General features: G+C 38.3%; 2 protein-coding genes across 12 annotated transcripts in view; one reads left to right on the top strand and one right to left on the bottom strand.

Annotated features, from left to right (window-relative positions):
• ETV1 (ETS variant transcription factor 1) overlaps nt 1-10,147 on the bottom strand; it is a 96,586-nt gene extending 86,439 nt beyond the window's left edge. For 2 of the 11 annotated variants that reach the window (XM_077856715.1, XM_077856724.1), the window contains exons 1-3: nt 7,397-7,498; nt 6,830-6,917; nt 5,382-5,429 (exon numbers count right to left, since the gene is read on the bottom strand). In XM_077856715.1, the coding sequence (XP_077712841.1) occupies nt 5,382-5,429; nt 6,830-6,917; nt 7,397-7,483 (223 nt within the window). In that variant the 5' untranslated portion in view covers nt 7,484-7,498. Of the gene's footprint in view, nt 1-4,855; nt 5,191-5,381; nt 5,430-6,829; nt 6,918-7,396; nt 7,499-7,541; nt 7,600-7,746; nt 7,906-8,014; nt 8,212-8,309; nt 8,838-9,336; nt 9,787-9,924 lie in introns of those variants that run through there. The other 9 variants (XM_077856719.1, XM_077856723.1, XM_077856717.1 and 6 more) reach the window with 9 other exon arrangements.
• Nucleotides 8,598-9,823, top strand: LOC144288826 (uncharacterized). Its single transcript, XM_077856729.1, has 3 exons — nt 8,598-8,744; nt 9,002-9,099; nt 9,366-9,823. The coding sequence occupies exons 1-3, from the start codon at nt 8,711-8,713 to the stop codon at nt 9,600-9,602; spliced, it is 369 nt and encodes a 122-aa protein (XP_077712855.1). The 5' UTR covers nt 8,598-8,710; the 3' UTR covers nt 9,603-9,823.
• Nucleotides 10,148-17,973: the final 7,826 nt, after the last annotated feature.

Here is a 17,973-nt window from a genome sequence, read left to right as displayed (position 1 = left end):
TATACAGCTCAGATCCATTAAGGTATATACATTTAAATAAATGACAAATTTACAAAATTAAATCAATCTATAGCTAGATAGACAGATATAGATAGACAGACAGAGAAATAACCCATCCTGCTTTATACAGTAACTTACAACAAAAACTTAAATGTATAAAACTAGGAAGGAAGGAGGAGAGGGAGGAAGGAAATAAGAGGGGGGGGGAATCATTAAAGAAATGTCTTATTTTTCTTGCCTATTATTCAGTTTCTTTAGCCTGAGATGATAATAGATTTTTGCTGACCTTTGTGGCATTTCTCTTTGAATCAAAGAATTAGAAACAAGTTTCTCTAAATAAACTTAAATTGTATTTTAAATAAAAGTAAAACAGCGAGAAAATCAACCTTTGCGTGGTATTCTATTTAATCATGAAATGAAGCTTCAGGCCATGGAACAAAATAATCATGAAGCCACGAAGCCTGGTTTTATACCACATCCGCTTTTAAAAATTAAAAATGATTGTCCTGCTGTATGAGCATTAATTAATACAGTAATATAAACATATTTAAAGAAACAAAAAATAAAGGGGGGGAGGGGGAGCTACTTCCCCATGACAGAAACATCTTTAATTCTTGATACTCTAGAAAAAAGAAAGCAGTAAGTTCCGGTTGTCTTCAGTCTCAGGGCAGCTTCAATGGTAATTCTACTCTGACCTGGAGTGACTTAGAAACAAGCATAGCTTACAAGCTGTTGTTTCTATTACCTAATACTACTACAGAGGTCTGACATTGTTATTATTATTATTGGTGGTGGTGGTGGTGGTGGTGGTATTATTATTATTATTATTTTAATCATAAGCTTGTACACAGGTCAAAGGAAATAAAATTATATTACCAAATTCAAGAAATGACACATTGCTTGTCACAGAACCAGAAAAGCAGTATTTCATGAATCCTGATTAGGACCCTCTGGAAAACATAGATCTAAGCTATACTACAACCAAGTTCTATTTTTAACCAACTTTTTATTTTTATTTTTTATTTTTTATTTTTTTAACCAACTTTTTAAATTTGCTAGTAGACCCTACATGAAAAGACATTTATATAATTCCAAAAAATATTTTAAAATATAATATACTTACTCTACCTGCTATCTTTTAATCAAGTCCAAGTAATAAGCAGTCTTCCTTTCGTATTTTAGACTATTTCCTGGTGCAATAAAAAAAAAAGGAGTAGTAGCATGCCCCTCCCCCCCATACAAAATAATTCATACTGAGAAAGAGTATGGACTTCTGTAATTTAATCCTTAATTCTCATTTCATTTTTTACGTAAGCCACATAAAATAATGTAGTTTTTAAAGTCTTTAGTTCGTACCATATCACATAAAAAAATTAACAAGCACATATCCAACGTATGTGCGAGAAACAGTATAATTGTTGAAAAATAAAAATAAGTACATCAGGATTATGTGCATTGTGGATGACTAGTAACAACAGTACACGTTATTTAAATGAACTTCATAGTAAGCTCTTCTGAATGTAAATTTAGTATCAGCTACTGAAGTAAATGGAGAAGATACAATGACATCTCTACTGTTAAGTCAACCTTTATTTGAAGGTCACACAAAACAAAAGGAAAAAAAAAAAGCCTTATCTGCATGAAGTAATAACCTGTGGTGTAGGGAGGTTGTTCTTGGACATAAAACTTCGATTCAAGTGGGGAGGCTGCAGGAATCCTACTTGCTATATAACACCACTGAAAAACATCCTACCCTGTGGCAGCGAATCACTATGGACTTTTGTCCTCAATACTACTGGTGAAAGGGAACCTCAAGAACATCTAGCTCCACACCAAAAACAATGTTCAAAAGTTGCTGTGAGTTTGCATTAGACACGTATGAAATTTATTCTTTCTCTTCAAGCTGCGTTAGTAGGTAAGCTCTAGTCAGCAATTTTAGAAGAATGCAATCCTTTTTAAACTCAATTCTATATCCTTCTGTTTGTCTCCTTCACACACAAAAGAGTACATTTTAACCATGAATTTCTAGGACACCATTCACTAAAGCACCACGTAAAACAGGTTGTTAAGAATAAGACGTTACCGTGATGCTGATAGGATTGCTATATGAACTCATTATTTCATGGGATCAAATAATTGAAATCGCCTTTCTGTCAGTAGCAATCTAACTCAAAAGACAAAAAAAATCAATAAAGAATTGTACATAGTAAAATACTATGGCAAAATTTAAAATACACATTTTTTTTAAGTGCTATGGTGGTCACTGAAAACCTCTTCAGCAGGAGGAGGTGTGAATGGATTTCGTCGTGGTAGATACGTTAAAAACATTTAAATTGCAGTGTTAGTACTTAGAAAGTGATACTAATACAAAGTTACATTCTTTACAAACATATTTTATCTCTTCTTCAGGATGAGGTGTGAATAGATTTCATGGTGGTAGAGATGTTAAAAACATTTAAATTGCAGTGTTAGTACTCAGAAAGTGATACCAATACAAACATATTCTTTACAAACATACTTTTGGATCCCTGTTTGGAAATTAAAAATATACTTCCATGCTTCCCCTCCCAAATTAGAGGACTTTAGCAAATTGAAAATAGGGGCTCCTACCCTCACCCTCAAATATTCCTGCCTTATCCACCCTAATCTGTCCTTAGACATAAAACACGCTGCATAATCCACAATAATTTACCTATGACTAATCCATATGTTGCACTTTGAGTCTAATTTATCAAAAACTCTTATAGGAAAAAACAAACATCTTGGGACAGATCATTTCCCAAATATTCAGGGCTTTGATCACTTTTTAAAAACATGGTTTTCATATGACACAACTTGACTCTCATGTCTAATAAGATTTTTAGACCTGTTTAACTTCCCAGTGGGATGCTAACTCATGAGAGAAACTTGGTTAATTGCCAATGATCTTTTCTAAAAGGGTCAAGATGCCTTAAAATTCCACGGTCACTTTCTTGGCTACCAAGCATTATGAAAAGAAATATATAAACAGTCCATAGTCTGCCAATTTGGCAATGTTTTAATTTCTAGATGTCCAGAAGGACAGAAATGGACAAATCTAGCTACAAATAATCTAATGTAATTTTAAGATCTCTTAATTCAAGATGTGAGATAAGTCAATTAAAATGCTAAAACAAAAACATAATTATATAGAATTGCCAAAAATAAAAATAAATATGCAGTCTATTAACAAATAGTAAAAAAAAAATCTCCATTATTAGATTTTAAAAATCATAATAACAACATTTTGCTTATATCATGATAGGATAAATTAATGTAAGCTATTTTGAAAACTGTTTACATTATCCTAAAATGCAGTCTTATCCATAGTTTGTAAACAGTCGCCCACCTGAGTATTCAATAAAACACCTCCAGGATTAATTCCTTAAAACTAATTTAAGCTTCTTAATTATTTTCGGAGTAAAAGCCCATGTTCCTCCAAATACATCAGTCATTTTCTAGATTTGTTTTATATAAAGTTAGATCTTCAGATCTGATTTACAGGTGCGTTAATAAACATGGGTAAAAATACATTCAGTGCAGTTTTCTTTTTTTCAGTGCAGAGTTTTAAAAGATTAACTTGGATAAGTTATTCAAATCACTTACCAAGCGACAAATAAACAAAACAAGTCAAAAGTAAGAGACTGTACTAAAACTGATTATAAAATGGCAAGAGTCTGTCACAGAATACACATTTTAAAATTCCAGAAACAGAGTTGCTATGCACATGCAAAATCTGCCAGCAAGTCCAATGACTTGGAATCAATGAGACTTAAACATCTAAGAACTAACAAACCTTCGAGAACAATTAAAATAGACATTTCAAGTTATTTTAGATAAGCGAATAAATGTCCTCATAAATGTAATGTCCTTACAACCTTCAACTTTGCAAAACTAACAGATCAAAGTTAACACCACAATCTCTGTGTAAATTTTTCTTGAAAAAGTTAGGTTTGGATATATAGTTTGTGTTGCAACAGTAAGTAACCTATTGCAATAAGTTTCATTTACAGAGACAAGCAAAATGACCTTTAAATATAACTAAAACTTTCATTAATACTTACCTTTTTTTGAACATGCAAATACAACCACCCTTTCAAAAGGCTACTGGGAAAGCTACTTAACTTAAAAGATTTATAAAGACTGCAAGAGCTTTTTGGAGAACCAGAATATCAGCAAAACAAAGAAACTTATTTTACATGCTAACAGCAACTTGATGAACTGCAAGCAAGACCACCGATCAAATACTGCAGTCTGTTTCAAAGTAGCAATAGCAACACTTGGGTTCCATTTAAAGAGACCCTCTCTCTTCTTTTAACAACCTTAAAAAATCTGTTCCAAAAATGCCATGTTTCCCATTTAACATACAGACAGAAATATAAATTATACTCAATGCTAAAATGTGTATAATTTTCTCTTTGTGTTTCCCATAAAACACATCCTCGGATAAAATTAATATTTCACATTTCTGACAAACCCAAAAGAAAAATCAAATTATGGACACCAAAAAGAGCCCCTCAAGATTAGGCATTTCTCAAGTTGTATCAAGCTGTATTGAAGCAATATCTCATTGTTCCTATAAAATAAAGTTCCAGCCAGTAAAAGATCCGATAGACTGTAACACAAAATTTTACTAAAAAGTAATTAAAAATAAGAGTAAAGCCTTTAGATGTCACATTGCTGTAGTAAATAAATCCTAATAAAAGTGACACAAAAGCAAAAATCAATTTCAGCAAATATCACATAATAGCAACAAATAGAAAACATTTTTTTAAATCCTCAAATCCCCCAAAGATTTCTTTTAAAGCCATAGATTTCCTAAGTATTGCATACACACCTAACGTTCTGTGTTGTGAGCAAGGTGGAAAGAAGACACTTGCACTTAAATCTTGAAGCATCCCGTCCTGATGAACCCAGAGAAACTAATTTCTGCCATCAGAAAAGTCCTCCACCAGAACACCAAATAATGATATGCGCTGCTCTAAAAGAAACAGCAAGCCGGGATCTGGCTCTAGTAGGTCTCTCGAGGTACAATAATATAAACCTGATCAATTGCAATTAAAATCTGAACAGAGGCTTAGAACTTGAAGTCTTGGTGCATTAGTTCTTGCCAAAAGCAGATGTGATTGTGAGCTGGAAGCAATTTCTCCTGGTAATTTGTGATGACACTGGGTAGTGCAGCCCCAGATTCCCCAAAGACAAACTCATCAGAGACTCTAATGTATGCATGACACATGAGGTGGCTCTTTTAGAGCTCAATTAATTGGGCTGAACATTAAGACAGCAACTTCAGGACTTTTTTCCCCCTTCTAGAGTTGCTTTTCCCCTCCTTTTAAAGCATTTTTTTTTTTTTTTTGCCTTACCTTCTGCAAGCCATGTTTCCTGTAATTGACTTAGATCTTGAAAGAGTTCTAAAAAACAAGTCAGAGACATAAACAGAAGATTTGAAAAACCTTTAGGCTCCATTAAATGGAAATGTTTGTCATGAAATTGGTATTAAGCATCAATTTAATTTGGGGAGGGGAGTCAATACAAAAAGAAAATAAGATTCATGACTTAAATAGCTCAATAATCCTGCCCTGTTAATGGCTATTAAGCAATACTTCTTTAAGAGATTCTTTTAGTGAATTAAATAACGAAGGCAATATTTTCCCCCTTTTAACAACGTAATAATAAGCTCAGGGACACACATACACTAGGATTCAAAAAAGGCTGAGGTGAAGGTGTATCTGTCCATGTAAACCTTTCTTAAATAGAGTCAATTCTTGCAGAGGAAAGAGGAGAAAGGCTGACAATCACTTTCTTTTTATCTTCTGAACCTTATATAAAAGATGTAACAGTACCTGGTACAATTCTTAAAGCACCGTATGTTTTGAGTTTCAATGGCTCAAAATTAAAAGGGACAACTTTTAAACACAAGATCTTAGAGGAAAATTTCTACATGAATAGATTTACAAAAGTAAAAGTAAGATAATTCCCTGGCACCTGTTTATTATCAAGTCCCAAACTCTGAATTCTGTCATAGTAGGAGGGAGAGGGTGTCCAACATGTATGAAGATTTGAGTTAAGTTTCAGAATTCAATATGCCTCATCAAAATGGCAAACTGAACTTTGATAATTAAATCTCAGTATATTAAGTTCATTATGAATGCTCCTGTATGGCTGGAATAATTTATAAAATATTGACCTCCTAACCAACAGTGCCTTAAAAAAAAAAAAAAATCTGTAACCTAATTTCCCAAATAGGTATTATAATTATAAATTAGGCCTTAATTATGATTCAGTGAACACTCAAAGGCCTATAAACAAGATACTATGACCTCACCATGTAGTCATCAAAATTATCCATGAAAAGTTTGATAACAGTAAATGGTTTTAGTGTAAGAGGAATGGGAAATCAAACTACCATTCACATCGTTTAACTTCTAATAGAGTAGAAATGAGAAATTAAGTAGTATACCTAGCTGCTTACTTTGTCTCACTGTGTTGGATATTTTAAAATTGTGACCTCAGTGTATGGAATTAGTTATGTGCCATATGGACAAGAGTATTTAAACACAAAAGAACGATTAAGAGAAGGATGTCACTGTTAAGTTTTTATTTCCTTCTTTCATTAGTTTGTGACAGGGCCATAAAATATCCTCCAATGCAAACTGTCACATTATGTGAATTGCTCCAAGTAAAAGTCTCAGTTAAATGCAGTAATTTGAAAGATTGTTATTTTTAAGCTAAGACTGAAGTACTCCTCTGCTTTATGAAGGTGGGGAGGATAGGTGAAGAGGGAGGAATTCAGCCCAAAATCAAACCTCACCTTCTGAATCATGAGCCAGATCTCTGTTAATGAATTTTCTTTTCCTGACATTTGTTGGTTTCTCGTTACAATTTCTCCCACGCTGATTCTACAAAGGGAAAGATAAAATCCTTTTAAAAAATGTAAACCTCAGATGTCACACACAAAAAAACACATGCAACCATAAGCCTACCGGATCCTCTCTCTAAATAGAAAAATAAAAGTCCATAGTATCAATTCCAATATTCATTTTCTGCGTTCATCTGACAGTGAGAGCTTAGGCTGAGAATTCAACAACCAGGGAGAGTTGCTTCCCAGCGCCAAGCGTAACACACTACTACTTATCAGTCATATATTCATGGCATCTCAGCATCAAAACAACATTAAGCAATCACACTTAAAGCCGTTTTTAGCTGGATCAAAGCTGGACTAAAATACAGTGAATTTTATTCTCTCTGATACCACCCCCCCAAAACAAAAAAATAAAAATAGAGTGGTGAAATTAAAAACATGAGGAAAAAAAGGAGACGACAAAAAAAGAAACAAAAACACCCCATGTAAACAAAAAGTGTCAGCATTTGTCTCAACTTCATTCTTTTCAATGTGGCAGACAAACCCAGCCAAAAACTTTGAGTGCAGCAGCTGCTGCTGCCCTGCGTCTCCTCTTCCACTCATCTTGGGCACTTTAATCAGAAAAGAAAAGGGGGGGGGGGTCTTAAAAACAAAACTATGCCTTATCCAAATCACTGAAAGGTAAGCTCATTTTGAAGACTGGGCTTCTAGAAGCAGAGTCGCCCTACAGTGGCAACAAAGCAGATAAAGTATCTGCAATCCCAACCCCCTTACCCCCTCCCTTCTCATTCTCTCCCTCCTCCCCCCCCCCCCCCCCCCCGTTGGAGTCAAGTTTATAAACAGCAACTTTCGAACTGATCACTCACATTGGTGACCATGTAAGGCACTTGCTGGTCATAAAATCCATCCATTCTGCTGCTCTTCGCAAATCTCAGCTGAGTGTTTTATATTTTGAGCATTTAGCTGGAGATTTCCTCGGGATCTGGACTTCTATCAACCTAGAGGGGAACAAGATGGCTTTTAGGCTAAAAAAAAAAAAAAAAAATCATGAATGAAGCTCTTGAATTTGCATAACTAATTACCCTCCGACAGTCCCATTCACAAAAATAACCCTCCCTACACCGCCTCCTTCACCTGGATCCAAAGAGAGCCAAGAGAGTTCACAATTTACATATTTTCGGCAGTAGCAAAAATCCGAACCAGAGGCGATGTATTTATTTACACTCTCGATGTTTCCCTGCGCGGTCGGTGTACCCCGGGCAGCTCTGATTCGCAAACGTGTGCAAAACTAGCAATGGCGATCAACGAGACTTGCTTTGCACCTAACGGGACTAAAGAGACGGAGACACCTCTTTCATAAGGATAGTTTTTGCAACCCACAACCATGCAATTATCTGGAGAGACATAAAAAGTTGTTGGAAAGACCCACCTGAAGGCCACGCTAGGCGAACGGCTGCAAAAAATTCCCTCCAAATTTAATAAAAACATTAATTATTGCCCAGCACTTCCCCTTTGGAAGCCGAAAGCGCCTCTGACAGAGCTCAATTCGGTGGTTTTTCCTCTACTTCTCCTCCAGGGGCCTCCAATCCAAACTGATGGATCGCTGCCTCCCATTGGCTCCGCGTCTCTTTCACAAGATCAGATTTCGAGCTGTCAATCAGGCGGCTCGCGGCCCCTTCTCGAGGATCCCTCGCGCCCCTCTCCCGAGCCGATGCTCCGCGGGCGGGCGGGCGGGAGGGCGCCGGAGCCACCGCCTGCGAACGCCACCGAGGACATCAACTGCCTCCCTACGGCGCTGCGGGCTGTCCGGGCGTCCGGGACACCGAAGCCATGTGTGTCGAGTCGCTAGTGTTCCTCGCCGGTGGTGTGTTTGGTCCACTACGGGGCTAATTGCCTACATCACTTTTGCTCGGTTCGGGTGTACACTCTCAAGTGCGACCCATCGAGCCCGTGCCTCCTTCCTCCCCCGAATCCGCTCCCTCAACATCTCCAGCACCCCCACCCCCACCCCCACCCCCACCCCCTACTTTTAACCTGATGGGGAGCCCCCCCTTGGCTCTGGCAGACTCGTTCCTACTAAGCTTTTGGCCCAAATTCTGTTCCCGTTTTCCCGGCATCCAGCACCACTTTTGAACCGCCAGCCGTCACGTAAAACGAGATCGTATCGCTCATGGGGCAGTAAAATAAAGAAAAAGCACCCGGGAACTGAGGGATTGCTTGTAAGGAGCGGCTGCGTTGGGAGGGAAATTTAGCAGGACCCCAGAGCAATCAATCTAGGCGAGGAAAAGTATAAAAAACAACACATGTGTCCCACGCGTGCACTGGGGCAAGGTGCTCCCAGCCCGCTGTGGAGGTGGGGAGGACCAGGGAGGGATGGGGTGGCTCGGATGTCCCGGGCACCCGCAAGTTTCCTGAGCTTTTGTTCTGTACACACGGAGGCGGAGGGTGTCACTTACTGTACTTGACGCTCTCACTTCCTCTCCAGCTTTTAAACAGCCGGAGCCCGGAGCCGGGGGCGAGCGGCCGTAGGGCTCGGGTTTCAAGGACCAGGATCTGGACGTTACCAAGTGGGGGCTGCAAGTCTGAAACCACTTGCCCTGGCGCGCCTCGGAGGCTCGGAGCGGCCAAAAGTCGCTCAGAAAGCAGCCTCGGCCCAGCAACAGTCGATGGGAGGCCGTGCGGATGGGACCAGGGACTTAGTGGTGTTGAAATTCACTTGTGATCCTGATGGCGTCCAGAGCTGGAGACCAAAGGACGTTTCCGGCAGCTGTTCCGCCCGTAGAGAAACGTGCTGCAGTTCTCAATTTCTATTGCAAAGTTTCCTGCCTTAAATGGAACGTGAGAGAGACGCATTTAAATGGGAGTGTGAGCCCACGAGACTCCATTCCGGACCCCATGGAGGGAACCTAGGAGGGTAATGTAAAAAAAAATTAAATAAAATAATTTTAAAAAGTGCTTTTCTTTCTTTCTTTCTTTTTTTTTTTTAATAAGCAGCAACAGCAAAAGTATTACTGGGTAAACACCCAGTAACTGTGGACACCCACCGTGCATTCCCTGACACTAGTAAATGAGAGAGCCGGTGCACACGCGAGCACCCACAAGCATTTTGAGCGGGAACTGCACTTAAACCTCGGCCCCAGGGAAGGGTTCCCTGGCCCTCGAAGCGGAATAGTGAGGCTCTGGGGTACATTCTGAGGGTGCAGTCAGGCGGGGAGCCAAGAGCTAGGGTGCCCCGCCGCCCAGCATTCCCGGGATAAACCAGCCTCTGTAACGTGAGCAACAGTTTCCAAAGACCTTCTCGGCGGCCAGAGCCTGACGGGTATCCAGGGTAACCGGGAGGGGGCGGAGCTTCCCGCCTCAGCCAATCACGTGTCGTATGTTCCCAGCCCATTGTTGTTTATTGCTGACCCCGCAGCGCTCCGCTAGCAGATTGGCCGCTCCGGGGAAGGGGGCGGAGCTTCTCCCGCCCCTGCAGCCACCTTTCGGCTCCATTCACAAAATTCCGGCCTTTCTTGGTCACGTGGTTGGGGGCGTGGCGGGGCAGGGGAAATGACACCACAAAGGCCCAAGTTCCCCAAAGCCAAAAAAAAAACTTTTTCCTACCCCGCTACCTCGTCTGTGATGCGTCCCTGAACAAATACTATCTGAGGAAAGGGAGGCTTAGGTCTGAGAACAAGAGGGGGAAAAAAAAAAAAAGTCGGAAATTCAAAGAAGGGCTCCCAGGGCGACAATCTCAGGGTGCACTGTCTACCAGAAAAGCTGCAAAAGAGGAGAGGGAGAGAGCTAAGGCGAGTGGGGAGAAAGCCCAAGGACAGACTAGTAACTCATTGCCAGCTTCAAGCCGCCGCTTTCAGAAGTGCCAACAGTTCAACTGCAGATAGATTTCAGTTTTCTCACCCAACTTTCCATTTTTACCTTTAATTTATCCCACAGTTGCTTGTGAGCTTCTTGACGTTTCACGGAGGAACACTGCAGGGTTTTTCTGGCTGACAGTGTTAGTTTCCATTTCCCAAGTGCTCCCTGTTTTACAGGCTCCCCAAAGCACTCCCCCTCCTCCCCACCAGCGCTGGACTGGCAGACAGAAGCAGCGCCCTAATCCTCCCGATTTTACTCCGGAGTGAGGGGGGATCTGTATTTCCGCCTTTGGATTCTCCAAACGCACTCAGCTCTGAACTATTTGATCTTAACAGTAATTGAAAATGATGGTATGAGAATAAGCAGACAGTCAGTCTCACTACAGCTCAGTTTTGTTGAGACAGCACAATGTTTTTCTGAAATAAATGGACCCTTCTAAGCAAGTGAACTATTGGACCATGCTCCTCTCTCTCACTTTCTCTTCTAGCCTTTCTCTTTCCTTCTGTGCTGTGATACCTAGTGAAACACTAGAGCTTTTCGTTGGGCTCCTGTTTATTTTCTATGCTTGGCCCTGGCGGTGGGGAACCACCAATAGACCTAGTTGCTGAGGACACTGCAAGGACTGAAAATTCGTTTTTCAGAAAAAAGTGCCATTGTGGGAAATGTCCACAGAGGCAGCTGTTCTATCCACAGAGAGGAACGTCAAAAGTTGCACAGAATTTCCACTACTTTTGAAAGTGAGTCTTTAAAAAAAAAAAAAAAAAAAAAAAAATCAGCTTAGCAAATGCCAGTCCTTGAATGGAAAATTTCATTTTGGCAGGATTTCAGGCAAAGAATGGCAGAACAGAGGCCAAGAGGCTTTGACATTTATTTACTTGTATTTTGAAATCCCATCTGGGTTTTGAAATAGGAGCTCTTGAGAGAAAGCACCCCCCCCCTTCAAAAAAAAAAATCCATTTCCGAGTTTGGAAAGTTTTTAACTTTCATATAAGCTACTTAAATCCTTATAGTTCCTTTGCTGATATTTAATAAAATAATATTCATTAGGGCTTTTCTGCAGTTTCTTATTATACCATTACACTGAAAATGCATGATGTTAAATAGAGTGAGTTTCTAAAAGCAGCAAAAAAAAAAAAAAGAGAGAGAGAAATGATACTGCCTGTTTTAAATGATTAATATGATTAAAATGAAATAAAGTTTGTTCAAATTGGGTTGATTATTAACTAAGATAGTACCTTTTATAATTTGCTTCTTAAAAATATTGTATAAAGCAAATTGTTAATGGCCTAATTTGCACAGAGCTACATCAAATAGGTAAGGAAAAAATTGACTATTAAGTAGCCAAATGTGCAAATGAAATAAACAAATGACTATAATTCCAAAAGAAAACTTAAAGACCTGCCAAAATGGTGAAAAATAATTAGTGGCTTAGTAGATTCCCTGTGAGAAGAAAAAGCAGGGATTTAATGGAAGGGTGGAGCCTAGGAAGAAGGGAAGGGTATCAAAGAAATTGACATTGTGTACAATGTCTTGGCTCCCACTTTCAAACCTGCCATTGTCAGCTTGAGGATATCTGCAAACTACCCAAGAAGAGGAATTGCAAACATGTGATTATAAAATTCTTAACTGCACCAGAAGTCACAACATTATACATTTAAAAAATAAAGAGCATTAAAAAAAATTTTAATACCTGGAGATGTCAGTGTTGGGATAAGGACACTCATATATATTGCTGGTCAGACTGTGACTTTATGCAACATTTTTAAAGTAATTTTACAGTATCTACTGGATCCTAAAATTTACAATATTTTTTAGATCCTAAAATTAGACCCTATAATCTGATTTGGGATCTACCCTATAAAAATAAAAGCAGTGTGCAAAAGAGCATTTATTGAAGTATTATTTATGAAGGAAAAAATTTAGAAGCAATTTTAATAGCTATCAATAAGGGAATGGTTTTTGTTTTTTAAGTTTTTATTTTTGCTCTCAATAGTTAATATACAGTGTTATATTAGTTTCACGTGTACAATATGGTGAATCAACACTTCCATCCAACAACCACTGTTCATCACAAGTGCACTTTTTAATTCCCATTACCTATTTAACTCATCCCTCCCCCCAACCCTCCCCTCTGGTAATAATCAGTTTGTTCTCTATAATTAAGAGTCTTTTCTTCTATTTCTGTCTCTCTTTCTTATTTCTCTTTGTTTGGTTTCTTAAATTCCACATGAGTGAAATCAAATGATGTTTGCCTTTCTCTGACTTATTTTGCTTAGCGTTATACTCTCTAGCTCTATCCATGTCATTGCAAATGGCAAGATTTCATTCTTTTTTATTGCTAAGTAATATTCCATTGTATAAAAAGCTTCTCCACAATGAAGGAAACAATCAACAAAACTAAAATGCAGCCTATGGAATGGGAGAAGATATTTGCAAATGACATTTCCAATAAAGGGTTAGTCCAAAATATATAAAGAACTTATAAAACTCAATACCCAGGCATCCCTGGGTGGCTCAGCTGTTTATCGCTGCCTTTGGCCCAGGGCGTGAACCTGGAGTCCCAGGATCGAGTCCCACATCGGGCTCCCCTCATGGAGCCTGCTTCTCCCTCTGCCTGTGTCTCTGCCTCTCTCTCTCTCTCTGTCTCTCATGAATAAATAAATAAAATCTTAAAAAAAAAAAAACTCAATACCCAGAAAAAATCTAATTAAAAATGGCCAGAAGACATGAACAGACATTTCTCCAAAGAAGATATCAGATGGCCAACAGATACATGAAAAGATGCTCATTATCACTAACCATCAGGGAAATGCAAATCAAAACCACAATGAGATATCACCTTTTACCTGTCAGAATGGCTAAAATCAACAACACAAGAAACAACAAGTATTGGGAAAGATTTGGAGAAAAAGAAGCCCTGGTGCACTGTTGGTGGGACATAAGCTGATATATCACTGTGGAAAACAGTATGGAGTTTCCTCAAAAAGTTAAAAAGTGAATTACCTTATGATCCAGAAAAGAATCAAAGAATACAAGAATTCAAAAGGATAAATGCACCCCTATGTTTATAGCAACATTATTTACAGGAGCCAAAATATGGAAGTAGCCTAAGTGTCCATCAATTGATTGATGCATGGATAAAGATCCTGGTATAAACAAGGAAATGGTTTTAGCAAAGTATGATAGTTTCATGCTTTAGAATTCAATTCTGGTTGTGCAGCTGTTAAAAAGTATGCAATGTCCTTGGTTCTCAAACTTGAGATTACATAAGAAACTCCTTGTTAAAAATTCAGATTCCTGGGTAGATCCATAAACTTTCTAAATCAGTAGGCTTGAGCTGGGCCCAGCAAGTACATCACATGCAAATTCTGTTGCAGGGGATTTTGTTGAAAGGGGTTTCAGAATCTTTCTTGAGAAATCCTGGGTTGGACTTTTACTAAAGCCCGAAGGCCTGTTATAGCGCTGCCTTCAGCCCAAGGCAAGATCCTGGAGACGGGGGATCAAGACCCACGTCGGGCTTCCTGCCTGGAGCCTGCTTCTCCCTCTGCCTGTGTCTCTGCCTCTCTGTGTCTCTCATGGGTAAATAAATAAAATCTTAAAAAAAAAAAAAAAAAGTTGGCTCTAGAAAAAATATTGAAGATGTAAAATTTGGTATTTAAAAAAAATAGGCTAAATAAAAATAGACTAAATCCCTTCATGGCAACCATTAGCTGGAGCTAAACATTGCTATTCTTAAGGAGTAGAGGGTAAAGAGGCATGGGCTCTCAATTTTGCTATGGTTCACATTCTTCTCCAATCCCTATTTTTTTGTTTATGTTACCCATCTGACCCCTGTAAGCATTTGTATGTGCCAACCCATTATCATGTCAAGTGAAAAAATCTGGAGACAGAATATAGAGAATAATATAGAGAGAATTTATAGAGAATATTATATTCTGCTTTTGTTCAAAATAGAAAACAATGCACATAAAAGTGTACCTATATAGACATACACAAATATATATACACATATATATAAGGTGTTTCTCAACATTGTTTCATTATTTCCCCCTAAGGAACCTTTTCAGATATTTTTTATTCCTAACTGCCCTTCTCCCTTTAAATTTTAAAATCACAGATATACTGTAGGTTTGTTCATGTGCTGTATTCTTTGGAGAGTCACAAACTATTGTAATACCTAACATCCATTACTCCAAGATTCAATTTTCAACATGTGGGGGCAATATCATCCCCACTGAAACTGTATAATATAAATATATACTTCTTTTTTCTTTTTGTGAATACTATATTTACCTAAACTTGTTGATTTATCATCGAAAAGAAGGATATACCCATCTTTTATTTTTAGTCACATGTACCTTTAGTAGATCTGATTAATATGAAGTAAAAGATAACTAAACTTTTCTCCTAGAACTCAGAATGGCTGGTTACAATACGCATGTATTATAGTCATTTTTTTAATCCATTGAAAGAATTAATGAATTAGTAGTTTAAATTAGAATTAGTTTTCTAAGAACCAAAAAAGTCTCCATTTCAAAAATAGCAATATATGTAGGTGGTCAGAGATCATAATTTCTAAGTGATACATAATTGGGAATAACTAATAAGCAAAGAACCAAATACAAATCCTTTACTTTCCTTTAGAAAGAGGAAAACTTGCATTTCTTTTACACCTGAAGGCATGTCACGGATAACTTTAAAATAAACAGCAAAAATAATAAAATAAAATAAAATAAATAAAATAAAATACAGCAACAAAGTTCACCAATCTCTACTCTTATAGTTCTTTTCTTTTTTTTTTAATTTTTATTTATGATAGTCACAGAGAGAGAGAGAGAGAGAGAAGCAGAGACATAGGCAGAGGGAGAAGCAGGCTCCATGCACCAGGAGCCCAACCTGGGATTCGATCCCGGGTCTCCAGGATCACGCCCTGAGCCAAAGGCACGCGCTAAACCGCTGCGCCACCCAGGGATCTCTCTTATAGTTCTTTTCTGGACCATAGCAAGAAAATCAGGTGTGGTTGCTACACTTTCCTCAAATGTAAAAAGGGGTTAACTAACTAAGGCAAAAAGGGTTCTGAAGGTCCATTTTAGAAATGGAATTTTAGGGATGCCTGGGTGAGCACCTATTTCAGTTCCGGGTATGATCCTTGAGTCCCAGGATCAAGTCCCAGGATCAGGTCCCAGGATCAAGTCCCTGCACAGAGCCTGCTTCTCCCTCTGCCTATGTCTCTGCCTCTCTCTCGGTATCTCTTATGAATAAATAAATAAAATCTTAAAAAAAAAAAAAGAAAAAGAAAAAAGAAAAGAAACGGAATTTTATTCTCCTGAGACACAACTTGATTTAGAACAATCTAAATCACTAACAAGTTAACCTTTTTTGTGTATTAGACATTGAGAGGAATAATATTTCCAGGCTGGCTTCCCCAAATCCCTCCTCTAGAATGTCTTCCTGGAAAGAGTTTATTTTACCCAGTTATGATCCCCAAAGTAGAATTAGGAGAATTCCTCCTTGTGGGCTTTCAAAGCTGACATTTTTCCATAGCTCTAAAATTATGTGTAAAGGTTTCTTACTGTCCTTCATTTGATAAACTTCTTAGGATCTTGATTACAATTGTGTTCTTAGTCATTGGCATAGAGAAGGTGTTTAATGCTTGTTGCAGGATGAATGAATCAGTAAATGGATACCATGCTGCTGAACTGCCTTGCTCTACAAATATAAACAGATTATAAATATTTAAGCAATGTAATGAGCAATGACTTTCTGAAAGTAAATAAAAATTCACTGGACAATTGAAGAGGGCTTCAATTCAAAAGCTGAATTCAACGATATATTTCTCATATTTGTAGGTTTTCTCATCTTTTTTTTTTTTTTTTTAGATTTTATTTATTTATTCATGAGAGACAGAGAGAGAGGGGGTGGGGAGCAGAGAGAGAAGCAGGCTCCATGCAGGGAGCCAGACGAGGGACTGGATCCTGGGTCTCCAGGATCAGGCCCTGGGCTGAAGGCAGTGCTAAACCCCTGAGCCACCTGGACTGCCCAAGTTTTCTCATCTTAAAAAAAAATTCTTTGTGACTTCTAAGGCTGCAACGTAAAGTATCCGAAATACATAATTCAGAATCATAGCTTATATGAATGTGACCTTTTTTTAAAAAATTATTAAATGAAAGGTTTGTACTTGATGCCCTTAGATCCCTTATGAAAGCAATCTCGATTTTCTTATTTTTAATCAGTAACTGTGTTGAACTCAACCCCAGGCAGGAGAGAAAATGAACAGTATAGTAGAAAGAAGATTTGGTATCAGAGAGTCATGGATTTGAATACTGGCTCCAACACAAGCCAAATCACTTTATCTCTCTAAGTCTCAGCTTCCACATCTATATAATGGATATAAAATCTATTTTTCTAAATTGCTGTGGGGAAGAAATGGGCTAATGTATTTAAGCTGCAGAATTGTTACTCTATAAAAGCCACCTTTCTCATCTGTTGGAACTTTTCTATTGTGTAGGACGATAGATCTCAACTCTCAGTCCTCATTGTTGTCGTAGTTCTATCCCTCCAACCTTTTGGATGACTTTTAGAAATGTCCTTGACACCTGGGAACACCAGCCTGGCTTCCAACCCATGTTTAAAACAATTTTCTACCTTCCCATCTACGCGGAGGCCAATTTCTGGTCTCCAATACTTATCCTGCTCAGCGGGGGAACTGACACATCAGAATCCTCTCCCTGTCCTCTGGTGGTTGGCTGACTTGATGGTGACACAATGGACCAGGGATCTTGTCTTTAAGGTCTCATTACTGAGTTCAAAAAGTCTAGCAAAGTAGTTGAAGGAGAGAGAAAATGTTGCTTGATGAGAACGCACAACACAAGAATTCATCTCAAGAAATTAAAAAAGAACAGTTGTCCAAAACAGAGCAGTTCCTGAAAAGGGGGGCAAAAAATGGCCTTATGTCCATAACTTCCTTAAAACCTAGAAAGTCTTCCTTGAATGGGGGTCACCAAAGATACTTAAGTCAGCTTCTTGGTATTTGAAGAACAATGTGTCTTTGAACTCTGTAATAGTGATTTCACTTCTTTGTGATCTTCCTGAATTCCCTTTTATATTTAAAATGTTCCTTTTGTCCTGAATTCCTTCTCAAGTTTAAAAATAGCCTTTGACTACAGGCATTTCATGTAAGCACATCAAAGAAAGCTACAAATCTTCTTTGTATCTGTATGACACACTCTAAATAAAAC

The sequence above is a fragment of the Canis aureus genome, chromosome 18 (assembly GCF_053574225.1).
Source record: "Canis aureus isolate CA01 chromosome 18, VMU_Caureus_v.1.0, whole genome shotgun sequence".
Classification (NCBI taxonomy): domain Eukaryota; kingdom Metazoa; phylum Chordata; class Mammalia; order Carnivora; family Canidae; genus Canis; species Canis aureus.
Note: the sequence above shows the minus strand (reverse complement) of the source record. Positions and strands in the feature narration are given on the sequence as shown.